Source organism: Pristis pectinata, chromosome 6, assembly GCF_009764475.1.
Source record: "Pristis pectinata isolate sPriPec2 chromosome 6, sPriPec2.1.pri, whole genome shotgun sequence".
In the NCBI taxonomy this organism is placed as follows: Eukaryota; Metazoa; Chordata; class Chondrichthyes; order Rhinopristiformes; family Pristidae; genus Pristis; species Pristis pectinata.
In genome coordinates, this window is record NC_067410.1 from 16,623,901 (window position 1) to 16,651,290 (window position 27,390).

Sequence of the window (27,390 nt, forward strand, 5' to 3'; positions counted from 1 at the left end):
ATGATGCATTGTTCTATGACTCTAAGAAACATTGATTAGCCCACTGCTGGAGTACTACCTGCAGTTCTGGATGCCACACTGCAGAAAGGATTTGACTGCACTGGAGAGAGTACAGAGGAGATTCGCCTGGATATTGCTTGGGTTTAAACTTGCAACTGGATCGGCTGAGTTTGAAGGGTGATTTGATTAAAAATTATAAAGGGGAAAAGATGGGGTAGTTAGTAAGAAACTTTTCTCCATAGCAGAGGTATCTAAAACCAGAGGGCAAAAGTTTAAGGTCAGGAGTTGGGGGCTCTGAAGGATAAATTTTTTCAAGTCGGAGTGGTTGCAATCTGGAACACCCTGCCTGAGGAGATGGTGAAGCAGAGGTCCTCATAATATTTAATAAGTCGCGAGATGAGTGCTTGAATACCAAATAGTAGAAGGCTGTGGACCACGTGCTGGAAAATGGGATTAGCACAGATCAGAATCAGGTTTATTGTCACTGTGTTATATGTCCTGAAATTTGTTGTTTTGCGGCAGCAGTACAGTGCAAAGGCATAAAATTACTCTAACTTACAAAATAATTAAATAGTGCAAGAAAAAGGAATTACAAAGTAGTGTTCATGGGTTCATGGATCATTCAGAAATCTGAATGCGGAGGGAAAGAAGCTGTTCCTAAATACCAAATCTCCTTAAACTCTGAACGAAGTACAGCCTCTTGCATGCTTTCTTCGTGATTGCATCAATGTGTTGTGCCCAGGATAGATCTTCTGAGACGTTGACACCCAGGAATTTGAAGCTGCTCACTCTTCCCACCACTGACCCCTCAGTGAGAACTGGTGTGTGTTCTCCCGACTTCCCCTTTCTGAAGGCCACAATCAATTTCTTGGTCTTGCTGACATTGAGTGTGAGGTTGTTGTTGCAACACCACTCAACCAGCTAATCCATCTCACTCCGGTACACCTCCTGGTCGATATCTGAGATTCTACCAAAAACAGTAGTGTTATCGGTAAATTTAAAGATGGCATTTGAGCTGTGCTTAGCCACACAGTCATGAGCGTAGAGAAAGTAGAGCACTGGGCTAAGCATGTATCCTTGAGGTGCACCTATGTTGATTGTCAGTGAGGAGGAGATGTTGTTACCGATCTGCACTGACTGTGGTCTCCAGATAAGGAAGTCAAGGATCCAGTTGCAGAGGGAGTACAGAGGCCCAGGTTTTGAAGCTTGTTGATTAGTACTGAGTGGATGATGGTGTTGAATGCCAAGCTGTAATCAATAAACAGCAGGCTGACGTATGTTTTGCTGTTGTCTAGGTGCTCCAAAGCAGAGGATAGATCTTGATGGTCAGCATGGACATGGCAGGGTGAAAGGCCAGTTTCTCTGACTCTATGACTTGATGACTCTCATTCACACGTTTCCATCTCAATAATCACCTACACTGTCAAAACCAATCCTCCCACTGCCACTGTCAACTTGCAACATCATGACCACCATCTAACCAAACTCTCTGCTCCTAACTTCAATTTCTTGTTTAAGCCTTCATCACTGCCTCACCACAAGTAGATTGCCCTTAGCCATCTTGTACCATGATCTCAAATTTCTTCCCCAGTCTGTCTTCCGTGTCCTTGGTTTCCTCTAATATACTACGTACAGCAATGCTGTGAGCAAGATCACCACTCCTAGTAATTCCTTCTCTGGCTTTATACTTATCAATTGTCACGGAGTATTCTTCTACGTTAATAGTACTTACAAAACTATTTATCAATATTTTTGTTAAATGAGCATACTGTCCAAATAAATGAGTAGCACTAAGCAGTAGAAGTGCATGACTGGGTTGGGAGTTCATAGAGTTATACAGCACAGAAACAGACCCTTTGGCCCACCTCGTCCATGCTGACAAATGCTGCACGCTGCATGGTGCTTTCTTTGAGTTCCTTGTAAGAAAAGCTATTGAGGCCTTTGCACAAATTTCTTTTTTCACATTTTCTTGAGCTATGTTTAAGGACCATCAAGTTATATCAGTGAAAAGGTTATGAATTCAGACTTCATGAACAACTCAATTGAATTAACAGTCAAATAAACTTGGCATATCCAGAGACAAGAATAAACCCAACCCACATTGTTCCATTTAAGCCCTCTATTAATTCCTTATGTGTTGTCTCAAAGGAAATATTCCAGATTCCTTATTCACATAAGCTGACAAAAACATTTAACCATAAAACTGAGCCACAGTCAGTGAGCAAATGGCTTTTGGTTTCCAGATTAATCTATACAATGAAGACACCAACAGCTGAGCACTACTGCTAAGGTAAGGATAAGCTTAGTAAACAAAACCAGTATTAAAGCTGTATTTTTCACAATCAAATTACAGTTTTTGTTAAGTGAATCATCTCGCCTGAGAATCTGGGAATGATTTATGGATTAAGGTTTCCAACATTCAAAATGCAACCAAAGAATTTTATCAGGTATGAAGAACAGTTTAATTCAGAAGTTGGGAATAGCAATTAATTTCATCTTCCATTTATGTAATATTTCATCTTTCATGCATGCCATTGAAAGGATTTTTGCATGCATTTCCATGAAAAAAATGGTAAACTTCAGATTCAGTGCATGTTTAAATAATAGAAAAAAAGTTTCATTTTCTAAATTTAATTGTAATGTGAATCTGTAAGTTTTTTTTTATTATGTTGGGAATGCTCCAGAGAATGACGCTCCAGAGAATGACTCTACAAAAATTAATGCATTTCATTAATGTTAACCTTAATGAAAGATTTGGACAATGGTTTAGAATCAACATCAAAACAATCCCAACTACCAAGAAAGTGCAACAGCTGATGCTGCATTAATATTGAAATGTTACTGCAGATTTATTACATCTCCAGATGGCCTAGCCCTTCAGTTCAAAGAAAGGTATTTTCTGACACTATGATCTGACCAGAAAAAGCTTTGTTTCGTTTTCTTTTCCTTCCAGTTAATATGCAATCCAAACTGATTTCCTGCACCTTGTCAAAAGGACGTTTTCAGAAATGGTAATTTAGGCATTCATTCAGGTGAAACTTGTAAATGTACGAATGCAGTTTCAGCAATACTTCATAGTTAATTTAATTATTAGGATTTGTTGCTTTCAGGTAGTTTCACTGGAGTTATGGCAATTCACGTTTAATTTGATTACAGGTTATAAATTATGGTCATATGTTTCAACAACTTTCTGTAAAGATTACAGTGTTCAAACTGTGTAAAATCTTTAACTTTTTTTGCAAATTATTATACTATCACAAATGGCACCGCTGAACAAAAGAGAGAAAACAACATAACTAGCTAAAACTTGAACACAAATCTATAATCCACAACTATCTGTATCTCTGTTGTCAAACAGTATGTTACTAGCTAAACCCAAAACAGATTTAACCAATTGGAAATACTTTTGCCTAGCAATAATAAAATGCTAAAATTCATAAATAACATCAGATCACATGGAACACATTGCATTAGAATAGTCAACCAGTAGAATTTGCTACCCTGTCATTAATTCAAATAAAAATAAATAAGTTGAAAAAGTTAAAAATGGTCCTAATAAAATAAAACAGCAATTTAACATAGCTCTTTGAAAACTAACATGAATAAAATTTTAAGAAGCAAATACTCTTAAAATTATAAAACAAAATTATGCAGGAATGCATAAAAGCTAACTGAACTTTTAATGCTTAGGAATAGAACTGTATAATAATGGATTGGCAATAGAAAAAGAAAAGAATTTGCAATATTCTACACAGGAATGAGAATAAATGCTGTGGAATTTTTTTAAAATATAGGAAGTTACATAATATTTTGGTTTTGAGTTCCGTAGGTGCCTGTTGATTCTTAATATGGTTTGATGGTTTTTCATGCAAAAATCTGGATTGCAAATGGCCACACATGGTTGATCAGTTTGAAATGTTGAGTGTTATGACTAAGCACAATCACAAGCACACTTTGAAAAAGTGTCACTGGGCAATAATCAGAAATGTCACAGGTTGCTTCCCCCTACCCCGACCCCCACCTCATTTTGGAGAACGCTAGTAAAAAACATCAGCACCCCAGTTGCACTGTTCTCACCAACTAGCTGCATCAGCACAGACCAGGAAATAACTTTTGACATTCCTTCTTGTCTTACAAACCACATTAGATGATGTATTTACCAAGTGAACCACATTCTTTCTCTGTTATATTAACAACCTTAACTCTTGTCACTATACTTTGTCCTGTTTGTGTAGGTTTTTCCAGCCAATTTTTCCATCACTCAATACTGATTCATGATCAACAAGCAGTCCTAACTAACTTGAAAGAGAGGATTCTGGAGGGCTGAGATGGTAGTCATCAAAACTGATGGAATAAAGATTTAGTTCTTGATTAATAAAGAAAAAATTAATTAGTATTTTGGAGGGTTATTATAGGTCTGCAAAGATTAAACACCCATTTCTAATTAATTCCAAATTAAGTAGGCCCTTTATTTAGTCAGCTGTGTTCCTGCAAATTAAGGTCCTAGAATATCAATGGGATCCTAACAATATATTCAATAGCATTCTGAACAGAATGCCTACTGTGAATCATTTATCCCAACAACTTCACATGCCAGGAAAGGAGGCCTTTGTTTCTATTTTCTTAGCAATGCCTTATTCCTACCTGTGGAACTCACGATCCACATGATTTTCCCCAGTTGACTTCAGGGATTCAAATAAGACATAACAACAGCTCTGAAACCAATAATATTGGCTATGTGTGCTGGTTGTCCCATTCCCTCCTCCTCTGAAACATGTTCTCAGTTCGAACTCCCCACAATGGAACATGGGATTATTGTGTGACACAGAAGGGGTCTAATGATGTGTATCAAGCATTTGCTATTTGGCTCACTCAAAATTGCATGAACCCCAGAGTAAGAAGCTTATAGATTTCAATTCCATTTCTGGAAGTTAGCACATAAAACCTAAGCCAATACAATAAGCATGGAGTGCTGCCTTGTCAAAGATGCCAATTGCTGATGTGGAGGGATAAGTGCCATAAACAAAGTCCACATTAATAATCCGCTTTACTGGATTTTCAAACAACCAAAATACTTTCCAACCAATCAACTTTAAATTTTACTTGTATCCTTAATATGGTAGATAACACATGCAAGGTTTTGTGAATAGCAATAAATGATCAGTTAATTACTTTGGAACTGGATGAGGGATTATGGGTGGCTAGAACAGCAGTAATTCCATCCTATCCTTTTCCAGGTATTCTAAAGAATCCTTTACTTCTACCTAAGCAGACAAATAGGTGTTTGTTTAACATCTCCTTCGTCAGTCTAGATTTTGTGCCAAAATTCTATGCTTTGTGCATTTACACAAACCTGTATCAGAGCCAAGATTACTATAACTAAGGAAAGCTGACAATCAAAGACCTCATAAGATTATGTAAAGACCATTTTGCTTCGGTGCTTTGGCCTTCCCTCAACCAACTTACAGAAAGGTAACTGATTTTATATTAAATTGTCTTCTTATCCGAATTTTCCCCAAGTCAAAGGGGTTAGATTTTACTCTCATTATCAGAAGTACCAGATGAACCTGCTCACAGCCTGCTGACTCACAGGTCACCTTATAAAATACAACACAATCTGTTCATTGTTATTACACGGGAATACTGACATCTGTGTCCAAAAATGTCCTTTACGATCCAATGAACAATGTACTTTAAACTATTCCACTATTTTGAGGAAGTCAAGAACATACTTTTGACTTGCATTTTGAAGGAATGGAAGCTTTCATTTTTGGAAGGCATCTTATCAGGTCTCAAAAGAATCTTTCATTTATCAAATCAGTACAACTATTTTCAGACAGCCAAGTTTTTGTATGAAAACCAGAATCAGACGAGTAGATATCTGGGAGAATTGTAGAAGCGTGCAGACATAGTTTTAAAATCTAAAAATTGCTTAACTGTGAGCCATGGTAAGTCTATGAGCAAGTGGGGGCAATGGTTGAACATACCTTGGTGCAAGTTAGGAGCCAAGCAACAGAATTTTAAATGAGTTGATCTATAAGGCGAAGAATGAGGGAAGCCCGACCAAAAGTGGATCGAAGTCAACATATTGAAAAATAAGCAAGCATGGACATGAGCTTCAGAAGGTGAGCTGTTTTAGGGCAGAACAGAAAATGTTATGGAGGTGAAAAAAATGTGATCTTACTGATGATGCCAATGTGTAATTGAATATTCAGCTTGTGATCAAACATAACATAAAGGTCGGAAGTGGTCTGGTTTTGCCTCTGTCACTTGGGAAGGAAAGGAAGGGAGTTGATGTCCAGGGAACAGAAATTGTAACAAGTTTAGTGGAAGGAAATTTCTGCTCCTCCAGTACTAGATTTGACATGTGGTCTGACAACTTAGAGACAGTGCAAAGGTTGAGTGACATGGTAATGAAGTATAGCATTTATATTGCTCCTTGCATTCTGTAGGATGGCATTTATATGATCAAAATGCTCTACTCTTGCAGCATATGCAGGCTTAGTTGCCAACATCTGGTCAATACAGATGATCACATGAAGGCCTTGGCAATGAGGCAAGAGCACAGCAATCTTCCAAATACTTTGCAAGGTCCTGGATTACCTAATCTGCAGGAGCCAAAACATTATATATTCTTCCATTACAGCCTGAAAAATGTACTCGTCTTCAAAAGGACACATCGATTTTTATGAATGTTATATCCTGCTTTGGTTTTGGATTAAACATTGTTAACAATGCAGCTAATCTCCTGGAAACCAATTAAGATCATTGATGCAGTGTAGGGATGTATGGATGCCATATTCAGAACTGAACAGTTTTTAATGGATATTTTATGAAGATCTTGAGAGATGAGGATTGGAGCACTTCCTATGGCAACCATGACCAGAAAAACTGATGATATTACCGAATTATATTATATAAGGAGAAAACGTTTAGATGAACTGCAATTTAAAATTACTTCCCCATAAAGCCTAATTAATTCCAGACGTCATTGCTGTAAAACCAATTGTAGCAGAGGAGGTCCTTTGCATGACCTTTTCAGTAAAGCAACTCATCAATTTACTCACTAGAGAGCCTTCTGTAACAAAATTATATTCAGTAGCTACAACTACAATATCTGAAAAGCTACAACTACAATATCAATTGTGACCAAGACAGGAATTCCCAATTATTCTGGAATCAATTCTACATAAATGGCTATCACCATTTAGTCTGTTGCTACACAAAAAAAATGTTTGGAATAGATTTCCCAACAGGAGTAGATATTCATAATAGATCAGTGGGCAATCTTTGCAAGTATATAGTTAGGATATCCTCAAGCTGAAAAAAAACAGTTGAACCAATTTGATGACTATAACAATGAAAATATTTTCTAATGAGGCCATATTTACACTTCGGGTTTGCTTTGGTGGATTATCACTTCAAAGCTAATCAAATCAGCTGCAAGTGTGGTGCAGAAGTTACACAGTGGTTCTTGTCGGTTTTATCTAACATCGTTACTTAGTTATTTCCTTCCTAATTGATTTGCATTATAAGCAGTTTTTAAATTGGTATTGGTATTGGTTTATTATTGTCACTTGTACTGAGGTACAGTGAAACTTGTCCTGCATACCGATCGTACAGGTCAATTCATTACACAGTGCAGTTACATTGAGTTAGTACAGAGTCCATTGATGTAGTACAGATAAAAACAATAACAGTACAGAGTAAAGTGTCACAGCTACAGAGAAAGTGCAGTGCAATAAGGTGCAAGGTCACAACAAGGTAGATCGTGAAGTCATAGTCCATCTCATTGTATAAGGGAACCGTTCAATAGTCTTATCACAGTGGGGTAGAAGCTGTCCTTAAATCTGGTGGCATGTGCCCTCAGGCTCCTGTATCTTCTACCCGATGGAAGAGGAGAGAAGAGAGAATGTCTCGGGTGGGTGGGGTCTTTGATTATGCTGGCTGCTTCGCCAAGACAACGAGAGGTAAAAACAGAGCCAAGGAGGGGAGGCTGGTGTCTGTGATGCACTGGGCTGTGTCCACAACTCTGCAGTTTCTTGCAGTCCTGGGCAGAGCAGTTGCCGTACCAAGCCATGATACATCCAGATAGGATGCTTTCTATGGTGCACTGGTAAAAGTTGGTGAGAGTCAAAGGGGACAAATCAAATTTCTTTAGCCTCCTGAGGAAGTAGAGGCCCTGTTGAGCTTTCTTGGCCGTGGCATCTACGTAATCCTTTGTCAGTGAAAGCTGGCAGGTAACATCATTCTCCTACCAGATCAATATTCACCAATTTGAATAGTCATATGCGGACTCTGTATCAATTTCTAGAGTATAAAGAGAAGACTGGGCAATGGAGCCAGTATTAGACAGGGTCCTGAATTGAAAGAATGTCAAATTTTTCAGACAGTAGTTCCTACCAAACGGCCAGGTATAATTTTATTATCATAACAGCCTGTTATATTAAGACAGAATGAATTAGATTTGCTAATGCCTTCAAAAGAAAATTAATGACAAAAATCATCGATAAAGTAAAATACTTAATAGCAGTAAATAATAGTTATTTAGCACTTCAGTATTGAAGGTAGAGTGCTTATGCAGAAGCATTCAATTTTTCATCTTGTTCTGGCGAAAAGGCACATCAACACTGCCAGAAAGTAGTGCATAATCAAGTGGAATGCCTGAGATATTATTCTGTTATTTAAAAGCATCTTAAAGGAAGGTTGGCTTAAAGTTCCTTTTGACCATTCCTGAACCACCCTATCAATTTACAGCAGGATACTTTGTGTAAGAATGAATCTTGTTTGTTTCTGTAAGAGAATTGTATCATTGTCACTGCTTATTATGTTATATCAACTGATTGCTCTTTTGTGATTCATTCTCCATTCTCTTGCATTCATTTTAATTTCAATAGAGACAAAACTGTCATCATAAGAATGGCCTTCATCACAAGGCTGCCAATTTTAATACTTCTGTTCGGTGTAAATATTCTTTGTCAAGATGCCGATGATGATCCGTCTGCTCAACAACATCAACGTCGTATTCGTACACCCATAGATCTTGAGCTATATAGATCATTTCCCAGAGAGTGTGCTCGTGAATGTCAGTGCATACCGTCATTTCCTTTGGCTATGTACTGTGATAATCGAAAACTCAAAAATATTCCCAATATTCCAGCACATGTGAGATACCTGTTCCTTCAGTTCAATGAAATAGAAAGTGTGCCAGAAAATGCTTTTATTAACGCAACATTGCTTCGAGAAATTAATTTTAGTCGCAATAAATTGAGGTCTTCCAAGATAGCCAAAGGTGTATTTGGTGAACTCAAACATCTGATTACTCTTAATCTGGCACACAACAAACTTGAAGAACTCCCATCTCCACTACCTAACACTCTGGAAAGACTGTCCTTGGGTTTCAATCAAATTACTAAACTACCTGCAGATACCATACGTTCATTGATTAACGTTACAATTTTGGATCTTGGCAATAACCGACTCCCTGATGGTGCAGTTAAGGGAAATCATCTTGGAAAAATGAAGAGTCTCTTACAGTTAAACCTGCGCAGTAACAGACTCAAATCCATGCCTGGAGACCTTCCAGCTTCTCTACTACAACTTTCAGTTGAAAACAACTCTATATCATCCATCCCAGCAAATTACTTCAGAAAAACTCCAAATCTCATCTCATTAAGAATGGCACACAATAAACTCAAACAAGTTCCATATGGTGTGTTCAACCTGTCAAAATTAATGGAACTGAATCTAGGTCACAACCAACTGACTAAAACCTTCTACGTTTCAAGGAATCTAGAACACCTGTATCTCAACAATAATGACTTTACAAGTATGCACACTATTATGTTACACTCTTACTAATTGAAAGTCATGATTTTTTAAACAATTCTATTAGCTGCATGTCCCTGCTGAGGTGGTATTAACCTTAATTCATTTTGGTGAGTAGTCTTAAGTCCAAGAAGCAACTTGTGTTTTATAAAGCAACATACTGCAAATTCTGGAAATATTTAAGATAAACACTCCTTGGAGCAAAGTGATGTAAATACTCAGCAGATATTATGTATTTGTGGAGAGAGAAACATAATTAAAGTTTCTGATAGGGTGTAATAAAAGACCACTAACCTGAAAAATTCTGAATGATCTGCTGCATATTTACAGCATTCCTGTTATATTCTACAATGTTCATCAATATACTGCACAATTTTTCACATCAACACTTGGCTACTTCCATTTTTCTCTTTAATAAATAATCTTCATTTAAGTTCAGGGATGAAACCTCAGTGCCCAAATCTCACCCCAACCAAGCTGCAAGTATAAATACCCATATCGATTACAATCTGGTTGCAATAACTAAAGGATGGCTGAAAAGGGAACATGTAGAAAAACAAGAGACATATCTAGAATACTGAAAGAATACTTTGCCTCATTCATTACCCAGAAGAGAACGTTGACAAAATCTCATTCATAAAGGATGTGATATCACAAAACAAACAGACATAAGGGATGGGGTGGGTGGTGGAGATAAAACACAGAAAATGCCAGAAACAGGTCAGCAGGTCAGCCAGCTTCTGTGGAAAGAGAAACAGAGTTAACATTTCAGGTCCAAGACATTTGTTTTCACTGGGAAAGAGACAACGCAATTTAGTTTTCAGCTGTAGAGGTGTTCATGAGAGGAATGTGTGGAACAAAGTGAATATTTCTAATAGGTTGAGAGCAAATGGGTTACTGTAGCAGTTAGAAGCAGATTATGCTTCCTTGCCTGGTTATTTGTTGCTCTGAGCAGGGCTGTGGGATATTTATAGGGAGAAAATTAAATAGGAGGCAGTACTAGAAAGGCTGGTTACACTTCAAGTAAACAAGTTACCTGACCCAAATGTGACACATTTAAGTTACTGAGGGACTGGGAAGAAGACTGCAAAAGGGCTACCATAATTTTTCAATCTTCTCAAGCTATAGAGGTGTCAGAAAACTGGATAATGGCAAACAGAACATCCTAGTACATGAAGGGCACATAATAAAACTATAAGCCAATCAGTTTAACATCAGTTGTGAGGAACATTTTAGAAACGTTAGGGCAAAATTAATAAGCACTTTAAGAAGTTTGAGCTAATAGTGGTGAGCCATAATGGATTTGTTAATGGCAAATCATGGTTGAATCTTCAATTAGCTTAATTTTCTGCAAACATTTTGCAGTCCTTTAGAGCACTGTCAGTATTGGGCAGCAAGTGCAATTGCTTTATTTCCACATCATAACTTGGAAAAAGTCATCAAATTTTGTTAAAATATCGTTATTCAGATGTCAAGGATAGAATGCTTATATTAATTCATCTTCACATACGTAGTAGTGAAATTTAAAACTAACACCATCAGTTAATGCTGATGCCTTACAGCTACAGCGACCTGGGTTCAATCCCATTATTGTGTGGGTAGTCCACCCTGTGACTGAGCAGGTCTCCCCCAGGTGCTCTGGTTTCATCTAACATCCCAAAGATGCGCTGGTTGCTAGGTTAATTGGCTACTGTAAATTACCCAAAATGTAGGTGGGGGAGTTAATGGACATGTGAGATGAATATGTGTCAAAATGGGATTTCGCTGGGACCTGGCATAGACTCCATGGGCCAAATGGCCTCCTTCTATGTCATAAGGGACTATGAGAAATACAAGATATTTAAGATGTCAGCTTAAAATTGCAGTTATTCTGACCCAAGTTATAAGTGGCATTGGAGAGGCGAGTTTGTGACAAGTTGATGAAGCATATTGAAGGTGAAGCTTCTTCATTATAATGATTAAGAAAAGTGAATTCAATACTTCACTCAACAATTTTGATACCTTGGTTGCGCAGGATACATTCTGCTCAGCAACTTTGCTGGCAGGGAGGGAATGGCGGTGTTTCTTTCAAGAACATTGAAGTCTTTCCAAATTTAATTCCAGAATATTTTCTTTAAATTCTATTTCCAGCTTGTCAGTTAACCAGATTAACGGGTTAGTTGAGTGCTAAGTTAACTGTGGGAAACCACTGTTGGGGAAACATACCCAGCAACTGAAAAAAATAGAGTTATGCTGGCAAGGTTAAAGTACAGCAGTGGGAGCATGTGAGTGAAAGATCATGGTATTGTTCAAATTGTTGGGAGGGAAATAAAGTTCACAAGTAGAAAGATTAAGGGCTACATAAATGGGGGAGTTGGTAAAGTGATGATAGGGAGGAAATGTTCCTAATGCTCAGATATCCTAACCATGAGTTCAAGCAGCTTGGGGCACTTCCCACATAAGTGTCCCCCAAGGGCCACATTTAGTGCCCTTAAGTAGCCATAAAATGCAGGAATTGCAATCAACAGGTCACAGCCATCCTCCACCTTGCAAGGATCCTTCATTCCTTTCATGAAAAACTTATTAACATTACCCTGATTAAACTAACTGAACCACATATTTTTCTTCCCAGTTTAAGCAGGAGGTTCAGGTTAGAAAGCAGCACTTCCTTCCTCCTCTGACCAAATATCCAAGTTAAGCATTGTTCAAATCTGCGTTCTTTGCACATCTTTGGAATTTATCCTGATTTTCGAAAAATACAAAAGTTGCATCTCATTCCCCCATTTCACCAAATTCCCACACTATTGAAACATTAGTTTATGTGTTGAAAGGGGTTCTAACCTAAAATCATCAACCAGATGAGTTTGTGGACAAGATCCCATAATACTACTAATTTTTATTAGTATACTAATAATTTTTATTAGTATTAGGTTCATCTGGAGAATCAGCCAATAGTTTACCATCATAAGTAAATTCTGTATCTGTTGTTCATCTGGAAACCTTGACAAACAATCTCAGAAGACAAATTCACCACAAGATGGTGTTAAATCTAAGCCCAATCTATCCCAGTCTAAGTTATGAAAAGACATTGTCAGTAAAGAGAGGCAAGGGAAGAAATTGCAAGGGACATGGCAGAGAATTTTGGATCTTTGTTAGCCATGGGTGAGGTACCAGAAGCCTGGCGGGTGGCTAATGTTGCACCTTTATTTAAGAAGTGCTGCAATGACAAACCAGGAAACTACAAGCCAGTGAGCCAGTGGTGGGAAAGTAACTGAAGTGGATTCTGAGAGACAGGATCTATCTATACTTGGAAAGACAAGGGTCGATAAGGAATAGTTAGCACAGCTTTGTATGGCCAGCATGGAAATTGCATCAAGTTGTTTGAAGAGCTTACCAAAGAGAACTGATGAGGGCAGGGCAGCAGACATTGTCTACGTGGACTTTGACAAGGATCCACATGATAGGCGTGGTCCAGAAGGTTAAATCACATGGGATCCAGGGTGAGCGAGCCAACTGGATACTAAATTGGCTTGGTGGTAGGAGTCAGACAGTGGTAGTGGAGGGTTGCTTTTCAGATTGGAGGCCTGTGACCAGTGGTGCACTGTAGGGATCAGTGGTGGGTCCCCTATTGTTTGTCATCTATATTAATGATTTGGACGAGAATATAGGTGGCATGATTAGTAAGTTTGTGGATGACATCAAAGCTAGTGGTATAGTGGACAGTGAAGAATGTGGCCTAAGGTTACAACAGGACCTAGATCATCTTTGAAAGTGGGCAAAGGAATGGTAGATGGAATTTAACTCAGACAAGTGCAAAGTGATGCATTTTGGGAAGTCAAACCAGGACAAGGCATACACAGTGAATGACAGAGTCCTGGGAAGTGTTGCGGAACAGAGAGACTGAGGAATACAAGTAAACAGTTTGCTGAAAGTGGCAACACAGGTAGACAGGGTGGTTAAGAAGGTGTATAGCATGCTTGTTTTCATTGGTCAGGCATTGAGTATAGGAGTTGGGACATCAAGTTACAGCTATATATGATGATGGTGAGACCTCACTTGGATTGTGCAGTCTCACCAACTGCATTCAGGTTGCCATGCTATTAGTAAGGACGTGATTGAGCCAGAGAGGCAGCAGAGAAGGATGTTGCCAGGACTGGAGGATTTGAGTTACAAGGAGGGACTGGATAGGCTAGGACCGCTTTCCCTGGAGTGAAGGAGGCTTATAAAATCATGAGGAGCATAGATAAGGTGAATAGTCAGGCTTTTTCCCAGGGTAAGAAAGTCTAAAACTAGAGGTTTATAGGCTTAAGATGAGAGGGGAAAGATTTAAAGGGAATCTGAGGGGCAAGTTTTTAAAGTGCCAGAGAAGTGGTAGAGGCAAGTACAATTATAACGTTTAAAAGACATTTGGACAGGTATATGAATAGGAATGATTTATGGTGATGTGGGCCGAATGCAAGCAAATGGGACCAGCACAGATAGGCACCTTGGTTGGTGTGGACGAGTTGGGCCATAGGGCCTGTTTCTGTGCTGTATAACTCCATAACTTTAAAAGTTACAGAAAGCCAACTCAGTATTTTCTTAACTAATCTTGAGGCATTAAAGAAGATTATGGCACCACAGCCAACACTTGAGCTACCACACCAGATGAAAGATCAAGTTTGTGATCTTTTTCATCAACATGGCTCAGCGACTGATTGTTCAATCCTACAATTTTGTAATTCAAGCAGACACAAATGCATAGACTCTGATCCATTGAAGCTCAGTGAGCCGATAGTGAACCCACTGCAATCTTTTCTAAAAAGTACAGTAACATCTATAAATGTTACATTTTTTGAATGAAAAATAGAACATATTTAGACTGTAAACCATTGTTCAATTGATTGCTAACAATGTCTTTCTTTTTCTTTACAGCACTTAATGTTACTTTGATGTGTCCTGCAACCGATATAACGAACCCAAACCATCTGACCTATATTCGGCTTGAGAAAAATAAGCTGAGAGGCCCTTTAAATACATATATCTATGCCTGCTTTCCTCGTCTTCGAAACTTTGTTTTTGGTGAACAGGACACTGCACCAGTTGTTGAAACCCAAGCAGCGGCTGGATTGGTTGGAATACCAATGTTGCTACCAAATCAAGAATCGGATCGTTGAATTAATTACTAACTATAATCTACATTATGTACTAACAACTTCCAAGACATAGTATGAAGCTATTTTTTTCTACTACATAAATCTTAGCCACTTAAGCAAAAAAAAGTACAGCTCTTATTGTTTAATTTCTCCATTGTCAAAATGTGTCTAAAAAACATTTCAAATTGTCTCAAAATCATTTTCAGGAAAGACAAGTACCAGTTATTTAACACTAAGCTCTTGTGACATTAGCTTTAACAAACAAAAACATTTATTTTAGAATTTTCAAGTAACTCTTCCAATTAAGCATCAGGAAAATTCAATTAAGAATTGAAGGAAAAAGTTAGCAGGGCCCATGATCATGTCCTTTATATTTCCCAAACTTATACTCTCATCTCTTCTCCACCGCCTTAGAAACAGGATAAACTTCCATCTTCTCATCTTTCACCCAGTCACCATGGAAATTTAATGAATCAATCTCCATCATTTTTGACACCCACTTTCAATGTGATTAAACTCTATAGACATCTTCAAGTCTCCTCCCTTTCTTTAATCTGAAACAACTCTTCTTCCCTCTCCACAGATGTTGCCTGACCTGCTGAATATTTCTAGTTTTAATTTGTTTTAATTTCAGAAAAAAAGAAAACATTCAGCTTTGTCAGAAGAGACACCTCCAGAAAAAGTCTATTTAACTTGCTGTGCCATTGAACTGCAAGACTCATGAAGAAACAGTATTTGCTACACTCAGAACTTAACCATGTGACACACAATCTCATAAGACGGTAGATCCATACACATGGCAACTAACACTGAAGCAGGGAAAGACAAAAAAATTAGTCAATGGTATATATTGTATTTTGCTTATTGTAATTATTATAGCATTGTTACCCAAATTATCAAAGTAATCTTGAATGCAACATGAACATTTCTGATTCAGGGAAAGATTGATTGTGGGCTAAAGTGATGGCAAGGATTCTCTTAAATATGAATGCAAAGTCGAAAGGGAGACCATCATTGAAATAAGTGGAGATGACAATAGTTGCAGGGGAATGAAGATTATGCCTCCAGTCAAAGCACCAACCTACAATTTAATCAAAGGCAGTCTTCTACTCTAAATATCCAATATCACTTCTACCTTCCAGCTTAACCAGTGCCAGTTCTCCGCTCATTTAAACCATGCAATAGTGTTCTCAGAAACCAAATATTTTTTTGACTATACAATACAGCATTCAACTGCAATAAGTGAATGATAATGCTGTGAAGTCAACATGTTAAAAAAAACTTTCACTTTAGGCTTCTTTTAAAATCTGAGTAAATACAATCAAAAAGGTTAAGCTCTTGCAGAAAAACAGCATTCGTGAAAGATCCTTTCTTATTATAACATGCTCTTTTATCATTCTCTTTTTAAAAATCCAATGACTGGCATCTGGCATATCCAAATCATTCCAACATTGGCAGCTATAACAGTTAATCTATATCTCAGAAAAGGAAGATTGACTTCGCAATTTAACACTTGCAATGAAGTTCTGTAGGATTATATGCTCAGATTTACATTACTCTGATTTTAATTCTCGAGATCTTTTTGTTCTTTTTTTATTAAGCTTCTTTCTTGAAATATTGTAGCTAAGTATGACATTTTCAAGGTCACATTCAAGTTGATAATTTTGTCTGCAAGTAACAAGAGGGTATAATTACTTACACCTGCCTTCATATGTAACTGTAATATCTTTATTTACTGATATATTGCATATTTTCTAATAGCCTATTTACTATATAAATTCAAACAAGTAAGCAGCGTCTTGTCTTCTCAAAGATGGAAGATCCATTCACATCTCTTCAATCAATTTTATTCTATCAAATAAAATATGTATAGTAAACATGCTAAAATTTCCAAAAACATAGTATCCACTTTATTGAGTAAAACACTGGTAGAATACATACCAGGAAATAAAGGAAAAAATTGTCTACATTATATATATATATATATATATATATATATATTGCTTTTGACAACCTCAGCACTGCAAAATACTAAAGCTCTTTGAAAAGTACTGTGAAGTGCAGTCACCGAGGGGAATGGGAAGAGGAGGAGAAAGGGACAGCGAAGAAAATGTGGTGCAAAAGATAATGGATGGACATGGAAAAAGGGACAGGATGAAAAAAGTGGGCATGATAGAGCAGACAAAAAAAAGAGGGAGGATGGAAGGGAGCAAGGGAATGTGGTCGAAATAGACTATCAATCAGAAATGGTGACTGGATTTAGACCTCTTAGTAAGAATTCAGTCAATTCAATTCACACCTCATGCATTCAGGAAATGGCAGTATGTATTGAACTGAGCAATGGCTAATGTCAAGGCTAAAGTGAAAAATATTCACTCCAGAATTAGTGTGTTAAATTGCAGCTACAACTTGGTATCTAAATGACAATGTCGGTGGTAGCTCTCCAGTATTTTGAGGTGCCCGTTGTAAGCAGTTCATGTTTCAGAGCTATACAGGTGAGTTGGGATCAATGCTGCCCAATAGACCTTTGTGCTGGTCTTGACCTTCAAACACTCTTTTCCTCAGACAGCCAAATGCTCTGCTGTGGCACTGATGACAATGGTGAATTTCATCACTGGATCTCTGCCTTCATTAAGAGATGGCTCCCAAAATCTGGGAAATGGTCCACATTTTCAAGGATAATAGTATGGCAATAATAAAGATCATTGTGGACCTTTACTGTTGGAGAGTGATGTTGTACAGCAATGGGGGTGGCGAGGGTCAGATTGCTAAAGACCCTTTGTTTTCTGATTGTTAAATACAAGACCAATTCTGTTGTATGCTTCAAAGGATGAGTCAATAATGACTTGTAGCTTGAATTCCAACTGTGCACATACTCAAATGTCATATAGATACTGCAAATTAATGAAGAATTTGGGGTGACATTGGTTCTTAGCAGGTTAAGTGGAACAATGTAGCATCCTCTCCCAGGCCAAAATTGAGGCACTACTTACACTCAGTTGGCTTTGATATGCAGATCACTTTGGTTTCCTGCCCATCATGAAAATTCTCAAACAGTAAGATATTATCAGGTTCACCGTGGAAAAGATTTAAAAATGTTTTCAAAGCCACCGTGCAAAAGAGGGACACCTCTATTGACTCACAAGAATCACTAGCAGACGGACCACTGAATATGCAGGAGCAGCATTCAGGATGGTATTGACAGCCTCAAATTCATTTCCGGGAGTACATAGAAGCCCTGAACAAACAGTGGAAAGAGCTCACCACCTCCAAAACTATACATCAGCCCACCTGGTCAAGCACCTTCTCCCCACAAGTGGTATAGAACACAACAGCCTCATTAGCCACCTCAAAATCCATCGAAATGGAGTGGAATCAACTCATCCTTGAACCCAATGGACTGCATAGGAATAATAAAAAAAGACAACAATTACACCAAACACATTAATTTGAATAGATGGCAAAGGTTTATTTATTGAAATAGCCTAGCAGAGCACTTAAGTTGAACTGCGGTATGAATTAATCATTTGGTCTTAGAAAGATGATCAAAGTAATAGTGTGAAAATCTGACCCTGTATGTATTAAGCCCATGGGTAATTCTGGTCAGACTTTTTAATTACCCTGTATTAAGAAACAATATCCTTATCATCTTAAAAGCACTTGAAAGCAAGTGTTATATTTCACTGGTTTCCAGTGCACATATATTTTACTTTGAATTAGCAGTGGATTGACAAACTCTTCTGGAAACCCAAAAATAGACATTTACTAGCTTGACTGAGGAGAATAATTTTGGTCCCAATATCTTCAAACCAGATATTTTTGTTTCATCTAGCCTGTACTCAGATATCTGCCAAATTACTTTTTGTGGTCACTCGCCTATTGCTTTTATTTAAAAAATTACCAACATGACAAGTGGTCAGGACAGTGCATCCAAAATATATACAATATGTGACTTCCAATCACAAAGTTCAAAAACTATTAATCAAAAGCAAGCCGTCAGACCATTTTGGTCCATATAGCACAAGGAATCCTATTTTTAAGCAACTGTAAAATGTCAGTTCAAAGTAAAGTATGAGTTCTAATATTTTCTAACAATTAAAACAATATTGATTCTTAAGTTTCCTGATGACAAAGGAGGAGGTTGGTCAGCCCATCAAGTCCATGCCAGCTCTCAGAGCAATCCCATTCCTGCACTTAATTCACGATAATCTATTCTTTTACTTCCCCTTTGATTTCCTACCACCCACCTGCACTAGGCTCAATTTACTGTATATTAGCCAATTAACCAACCAATCTGCATGTCTTTGGGATGTTGGAGGAAACCACAGCACCCAGGGAAATGGAGATCATTCCAACTCCACACAGACAGAAGAGGTTAAGATTGAACCTAGGTTGCTGGAGCTGTGAGGCAGCAGCATTACCTGCTGCACCAAGGTGCCACCGCTTATAGGATGAAAAATTTCATTTATGATCACCTGCACCTATCATATATTTGGTTCCAAGTCTGCAGTGGAGCTAAATGCAGGAGGATGAGTACAACTCACAGACAAAACACTTTGGACCAAAGGCAAATTTCTCACCCACACAATGCAGCAATGTAACTTGCAACAAAATCTTCCATCAAGTTTGCCTTCATGAACCACCTTATATAATTCTGCACTCCTGCTCATTGTCAATACCAGTTCATGTTTTTTAGCACCTTATTTCATTTAAAATGAACTGAAGGATGATGGTTTACAGCACATTTCCACAACTTCATTTTTTTATTGCCATTATCAACACCATGTGCCTCCTCATCACCTCACAAATCAAGAGAAATAATTTATTGTTCACTTTACAGATTCATAAAGTGATTACAGCCGTCATGTCAGTACTAGCACTCAGTAAGAGCAATCCAGCTCATTCTGCCCTCTCACCTTCTCCCTACAGCCCTGCCTTTTGAATGCCATAGTTAAGTCTGCCTCCAGCACTATCCTGGCAGTGCATTGCCGACCCAACACACATGCTGCTTAATTTTTTTCCCCATGTCACTTTTGGTTCTTTCTCCAATCACCTTCATCTCACATCCCCTACTTCTTGATGAGTTTGCCATTAGGAATAGTTTCCCTCTGTCTTATCTGTCTATAAGCTTCATGATTTTAAATAACTCGATCAGAGCTACTCCCAACCATCTCTATTGCAAGGGAACCAAACACAGCTTCCTCAATCCATCCACGTCAATAAAGTCCCTGATCCCTGGAATACTTTGGTAAACCTCATACCTCACTAGATCTCTTATCTCCGCCCTCTTCAAAGCCTATAATGGTGCACCCATATCTGGGCGCAATTTTGTAGAAGTGGCTAAACTAGTCTTTATAAAAAGTCAGGATGATCCTTTATAAATCCTGACATCATTGATTATGATTATATTGTGATGATAATAACAACATCTTATATTGATTATGTTATGTATTATGTATATTATGTTATATTAATAACAATAACAATGATATTATTGTAACCATTCAGAATCTTAAAAATCACCAAAACACGTGTGCTCTTCAGAAATGCAATCCATCCTCTTGGATCTAAGCTGCAGTCGAAAGGTGTCTATGAGCTGACTGCAAGAGCTTTTGTCAAGCACAGAGATGAAAAACTCAACACAAAGAACGTTGAGCCAGGTGGGGAGTGGGGGTTGGAGTTGGGAGACAGGTAGCTGACACATGGTGGTAGAACAAAGATAAAATGAGGAAAATGGAGCCAGTTGGTGGAAAGGAAGAGTGAAGGTAGAGGCAGCTGCAGGAGGGTGATAAGCAGGAACACAAAGGCTACCAGTGCTGGAATCTGATAAGTGAAGGTGACAGCGGGAACCATTAGGGGAAAAGTGAAAGGCAGATAGAACCAGAACTGGGGGTGGGGGGGGGGGGGTGGGAGGGGGGGCGGTGGAATGGGGGAAGAGATCCAGTGGTTGAATATGTGGGTAGTAAGGTGATGGAACTGGGAGGGGGAGGTGGATGAAAATGAGTGATGAGGGGGTTGTGGGAAAGGGGATAAAATAGTGGATTCAAAGCAGAGGGAGGGTGCAGGTGAAAAAAAAGCAGAGGTGAAATTGAAAAATTGAAACCTGAAATTGAAAAATTCAAGGTTCATGCCACTGGGTTGCAGACTACCCAGGTAGAATACAAGGTGTCATTCTAGTTTGTATTGGGCCTCACCCTGGCAGTGGAGAAGGCTGAGGATACACAGGTTTGTGTGGGAATGGGGAGTTGAAATGACATACAGCTGGGAGCTCAGGATGGGTGTTGCGGACAGAGCACAGGTGCTCTGTGATTGATCACCTAGTCTGCACTTGATCTCGTTGATGTAGAGGAGGCCACATTTGGAGGACTAAATGCAGTAAAGTTGGAGAAGGTGCATGTGAATCTGTGCCTCACGTGGAAGGGCTGTTTAAGCCTCTAGATGGTGGTGAGAGAGGAGCTGTAATAACAAGTGTTACACCTCCTGTGGTTGCAGGAGAAAGTGCCAGGAGTCAGGGAGGGGTGGGTTGGGAAAGATGAGCAGACCAGGGAGTCATGGAGGGAGTGGTTTTGCGCAAGGCAGAAAGGGGTGGGGAGAAGTAGATGTAATTGGTAGTGGGATCTTGTTGCAGCTAGCGCAAATGACAAAGCACGATGTGCTGGATGTGGAGGCTCGTAGGGTGAAAGACAAGGACTAGGGGAACTCTTTCTTTATTCTGTCTGGTTGGAGGTAGGGTGAGAACTGAACCATAGAACACTACAGCACAGAAAACAGGCCATTCAGCCCTTCTAGTCTGTGCCAAAACTTTATTCTGCTAGTCCCATTGACCTGCACCCAGTCCATAACCCTCCAGTCCTCTCCCATCCATGTATCTATCCAATTTATTCTTAAAACTTAAGAGTAAGCCCGCATTTACCATGTCAGATGGCAACTCGTTCCACACTCCCACCACTCTCTGAGTGAAGAAGTTCCCCCTAATGTTTCCCCTAAACCTTTCCCCTTTCACCCTAAAGCCATGTCTTCTCATACTTATCTCTCCTAATCTAGGTGGAAAGAGCCGACTTGCATTTAGTCTGTCTGTACCCCTCATAATTTTGTAAACCTCTATCAAATCTCCCCTCATTCTTCTACGCTCCAAGGAATAAAGTCCTAACCTGTTAAATCTTTCCCTGTAACTTAACTCCTGAAGACCCGGAAACATTCTAGTAAATCGTCTCTGCACTCTTTCAATCTTACTGATATCCTTCCTATAGTTAGGTGACGAGAACTGCACACAATACTCCAAATTTGTCCTCACCAATGTCTTATACGACCTCACCATAACATCCCAACTCCTATACTCAATACTTTGATTTGTGAGTGCCAGGATGCCAAAAGCCTTATTTACAACCCTGTCTACCTGTGATGCCACTTTCAGGGAATTATGTATCTGAACTCCCAGACCCCTTTGTTCCTCAGCACTCCTCAGTGCCCTACCATTTACTGTGCATGTCTTACCTTGGTTCGTCCTTCCGAAATGCAACACCTCACACTTGTCTGCATTAAATTCCATCTGCCATTTTCTGGCCCATTTTCCCAGTTGGTCCAGATCCCTCTGCAAGCTTTGAAAGCCTTCCACGCTGTCCACAATGCCTCCAATCTTAGTGTCATCAGCAAACTTGTTGATCCAATTTACCACATTATTATCTAACTCATTGATATAGACAACAAACAACAGTGGTCCCAGCACAGATCCCTGAGGCACGCCACTAGTCACAGGCCTCCAGTCTGAGAAACAATCATTCACTACCACTCTCTGTCTTCTCCCACACAGCCAATTTTGATTCCAGTTTACCACCTCTCCATGGATACCTAGTGTCTGAACCTTCTGAACTAACCGCCCATGTGGGACCTTGTCAAAGGCCTTACTAAAGTCCACGTAGACAACATCCACTGCCTTCCCTTCATCTACTTTCTTGGTAACCTCCTCGAAAAACTCTACAAGATTCGTTAAAGACGATCTACCATGCACAAAGCCATGCTGACTATCCTTAATTAGCCATTGGCTGTCCAAATACTTGTATATCCAATCTCTCAGTACACCTTCCAATAATTTACCTACTGCTGATATCAGGCTCACCGGCCTGTAATTACCTGGTTTACTTTTAGAGCCTTTTTTAAACAACGGAACAACATGAGCTACCCTCCAGTCCTCCGGCACCGCACCCGTGGCTAAGGACATTTTAAATATATCTGCCAGGGCCCCTGCAATTTCTGCACTAGTCTCTCTCAAGGTCCGAGGAAATATCATGTCAGGCCTGGGGGATTTATCTACCTTTATTCGCTGTAAAGCAGCAAGCACCTCCTTCTCTTTAATCTCTATATGTTCCATGACACTACAGCTTGTTTCCCTTCCTTCCATATATACTATGCCAGTTTCCTAAGTAAATACTGATGCAAAATTTTAAGATCTCCCACATCTCCTGAGGCTCCACACATAGACGACCACTCTGATCTTCTAGGGGACCAATTTTGTCCCTTACTCTCCTTTTACTCTTAATATACTTGTAGAAACCCTTTGGGTTTACCTTCACATTATCTGCCAAAGCAACCTCATGCCTTCTTTCTGCCTTCCTGATTTCCTTCTTTAGTATTTTCCTACATTTTCTATACTCTTCAAGTACCTCATTTGTTCCTGGTTGCCTATACCTGCTATACACATCTCTCTTTTTCTTAACCAAATCACCAATATCCCTTGAAAACCAAGGTTCCCTATGCCAGTTAACTTTGCCTTTAATCCTGGCAAGAACATGCACTCTGCACTCTCAAAATTTCCCCTTTGAAGGCCTTCCACTTACTGAACACATCCTTGCCGGTAAACAATTTATCCCAATCCACTCTTCCTAGATCCTTTCTCATTTCCACAAAATTGGTCTTTCTCCAAATTAGAACCTCAGCTCGAGGACCAGACCTATCCTTATCCATAATTAACTTGAAACTAATGACATTATGGTCACTGGACCCAAAACGTTCACCTACACATACTTCTGTCACCTGACCTGCCTGGTTCCCTAATAGGAGTATTGCATTCTCTCTCGTTGGTACCTCTATATATTGATTTAGAAAATTTTCCTGAACACATTTAACAAACTCCAATCCATCCATCCCTTTCACAGTGTGGGAGTCCCAGTCAATATGTGGAAAGTTAAAATCCCCTACTATTACAACTTTATTTCTTACATTGGTCTGCTTTCTCTCTACAGGTTTGCTCCTCCAATCCTCTCTGACCATTGGGCGGTCTATAATACAACCCTATTAGTGTGGTCACACCTTTCCCATTCCTCAGCTCCACCCATATGGAGTCTGTAGACGAGCCCTCCGGGCTGTCCTGTCTACGCACAGCTGTGATATTTTCCCTGACTAGTAATGCCACTCTTCCTCCTTTCATCCCTCCCCCTCTATCACGTCTGAAATAACGGAACCCCGGTACATTAAGCTGCCAGTCCTGCCCCTCCTGCAACCGAGTCTCACGAATAGCAATAATGTCGTAATCCCACGTGCCAATCCGCGCCCCAAGCTCATCTGCCTTACCTACAGTACTCCTTGCATTGAAATAGATGCATGTGAGAACATTTCTATCACGTACAAATCTTTGATTTCCGTCTATACATGCAGTCCTCGCATGACCTTTATCCTCCTCCACCTCACTATCTGCTCTAACACTCTGGTTCCTGTCCCCCTGCAAATCTAGTTTAAACCCCCCCCCCCCCGGAGCAGCACTAGCAAACCTACCTGCAAGTACGTTAGAGAAAGAGCGGAAATGCAAGAGAAGTCTTCACCAATCACAGTTGAGGGGAAGCCACATTTCCTGAAAAAGGAAGACATTTCAGATGTCCTGGAATGGCAGATCTCATCTTGAGAGCAGATGTGGTAGAGATGGAGAAATTGAGAGAAAGGGATGGCACCCTTACAAGAGGCAGGATGGGAAGAGGTGTCATCCAGGTAGCTGTGGGAGTCAGTGGGTTTATCGTAAATGTCAGTGGAATTTATTTACTCTGGTGAGATAAGTTTCCAACAACTTCAGTTTTTGGGTACTTTTCATTAGAGCAGCACACTTTCACTTACTTCTAGGTCCATGCCCTATTCTACAGTAACGTAACTGATCATCTGTCAGGACTATTGACAATTAATTTGCATTTACGCACAACCAATCAGGCCCTTAGAAAATCTCAATGTGTTTCAGGGACAATGTGTTATTTTTGGAAATATAACCACTATTTTTGTCAGTTTGCAAGGTAACACATCGGATTGCACATCGGAAGGTCCCATATAGGATGTTGGCTAATGAATACAAGTTGGCCAAAACATCAGGAGAAATGATACACTTCAAAGAAAAGTGACTTCTTTTTCATCCACCTAATTATGGAAATAGTGTTTTAACATAATATGCTACCAGAATCAGATTTATTATCGCTGACATATGATGTGAAATTTGTTGTTTTGCGGCAGCAGTACAGTGCAAAAATATAAAAATCTAAAATTACAAATATAAATAAATAGTGCAAAAAATAATGACGTCGTGTTCATGGGTTCCTGGATGGTTCAGAAATCTAATGGCAGAAGGGAAGAAGCTGTTCCTGAATCATTGAGTTTGGGTCTTCAGGCTCCTGTACCTCCTAGGTGCTCCTGTAACGAGAAGAGGGCATGTCCCAGATGGTGAAGGTCCTTAATGATGGATGCTGCCTTCTTGAGGCACCGCCTCTTGAAGATGTCCTCAATGGTGGGGAGCGTTGTGCCCGTGATGGAGCTGGCTGAGTCTATAACCCTCTGCAGCCTCTTGTGATCCTGCACATTGAAGCATCCATACCAGGAGGTGATACAACCAGTTAGAATGCCCTCCACTGTACATCTATAGACATTTGTAAGTCTTTGGTGACGTACCAAATCTCCTCAAACTCCTAACGAAGTAGAGCTGCTGGAATGCTTTCTTCATGATTGTTTCAAAGTGTTGGACCCAGGATAGATCCTCTGAGATATTGATGCCCAGGAACTTGAAGCTGCTCACCTTTTCCACTACTGACCCCTCAATGAGGACTGGTGTGTGTTCTCCTGACATCCCTTTCCTGAAGTAAACAATCAGTTCCATGGTCTTGCTGACATTCAGTGTGAGGTTGTTGTTGCAAAACCAACTCAACCGGCCAATCTATCTCACTGCTGTAAGCCTGCTCATCGCAATGAGATTCTACAAACAACAGTGACGTCATCGGCGAATTTATAGATGGAGTTTGAGCTGTGTTTAGCCACACAGTCATGAGTTTAGAGCGAGTAGAGCAATGGGCTCAGCACGCATCCTTGAGGTGTGCCCATGTTGACAGTCAGTGAGGAGGAGATCCGCATTGACTATGGTCTCCCGATAAGGAAGTCGAGGATCCAGTTGCAGAGGGAGGTCCAGAGGCCAAGGTTTTGAAGCTTGGTTATTAGTAATGAGGGAAAGATGGTGTTGAACGCCGAGCTGTAATCGATGAACAGTAGCCTGATGTATGTTTTGCGGTTGTCTAGGTGCTCCAAAGCAGAGTGGAGAACCAGTGGTATCTGATGCTATCTGAACTATGACACTCCAATAATGTTGCTCTCTGTCAGAGTTCCACTAAAGTGTCAAAGGTGACAGTAGTTTTGAACAAAAAAAAAGCTTTTAAACCATGACAACTAGATGTTTAAGGCCAGTGTTAAATGAATAAATACTCTACTATGCCAGTGTTGATACACTTATTTTTCTTTTCTCTGTGTCCAAATGTACACAATCCAACTTGAATTCTTTTTGTTATTTAAGTTGGACTAGGGCAGGACATACACAGTGAATGACAAGGCCCGGGGGGGTGTTGCAGAACAGAGACCAAGGGGTACAAGTACATAGTTCCCTGAAAGTGGCAACATGGGTAGAACAGGTGGTGAAGAAGACATATGGCATGCTTGAGTACAAGAATAGGATCCTCATGTTACAATTGCATAGGACGTTGGTGAGACTGTACATGGAATATTGTGTGTAGTTCTGGTTGCCACACAGCTAGAACACAAAAGTTAAAGGCAAGAGGGGAAAGATTTACATGGGACTTGAGGGTTATGTTTTTCACACAGATGGCAGCAGCTTTATGGAACGAGCTGCCAGAGGAAGTGGTAGAGGAGGATACAATTACAATGTTTAAAAGACATTTGGACAGGTTCATGGAGAGGAAAGGTTTAGAGGGATACAAGCCAAAATGCAAGCAAATGGGATTAGCTCAGGAAGGGTATTTCTGAGTATTTCCAAGTGAGGATGGTATGTGATTTGTAGGGAAAGCTGCAGGTTGTGGTGTTCCCATGGTGCCTACTGTTTGCCCTTCTATAGTGTTAGAGGTCATGGATTTAGGAAGTGCTAACAAAATAGCTGGATTACTGCAGTGCATTCTGTAGATGGCATACACTAGAGCCCAAT

The 27,390-nt window shown here is 39.6% G+C and overlaps 2 protein-coding genes across 3 annotated transcripts in view; one reads left to right on the plus strand and one right to left on the minus strand.

Annotated features, from left to right (window-relative positions):
- The window catches only part of cenpp (centromere protein P), a 115,911-nt gene that overhangs the window by 26,527 nt on the left and 61,994 nt on the right, over nt 1–27,390 (minus strand). The window lies entirely within an intron of this gene.
- omd (osteomodulin) lies at nt 2,185–16,748 on the plus strand. Of its 2 annotated transcripts, none has more exons than XM_052018903.1 (3): nt 2,185–2,290; nt 8,898–9,829; nt 14,722–16,748. In XM_052018903.1, exons 2-3 carry the CDS (start codon nt 8,920–8,922, stop codon nt 14,961–14,963), a joined length of 1,152 nt encoding a protein of 383 aa, XP_051874863.1. In that variant the 5' UTR covers nt 2,185–2,290; nt 8,898–8,919; the 3' UTR covers nt 14,964–16,748. The 2 variants fall into 2 exon arrangements, with proteins under 2 accessions (XP_051874863.1, XP_051874862.1); XM_052018902.1 differs by lacking the exon at nt 2,185–2,290 and adding an exon at nt 2,302–2,447.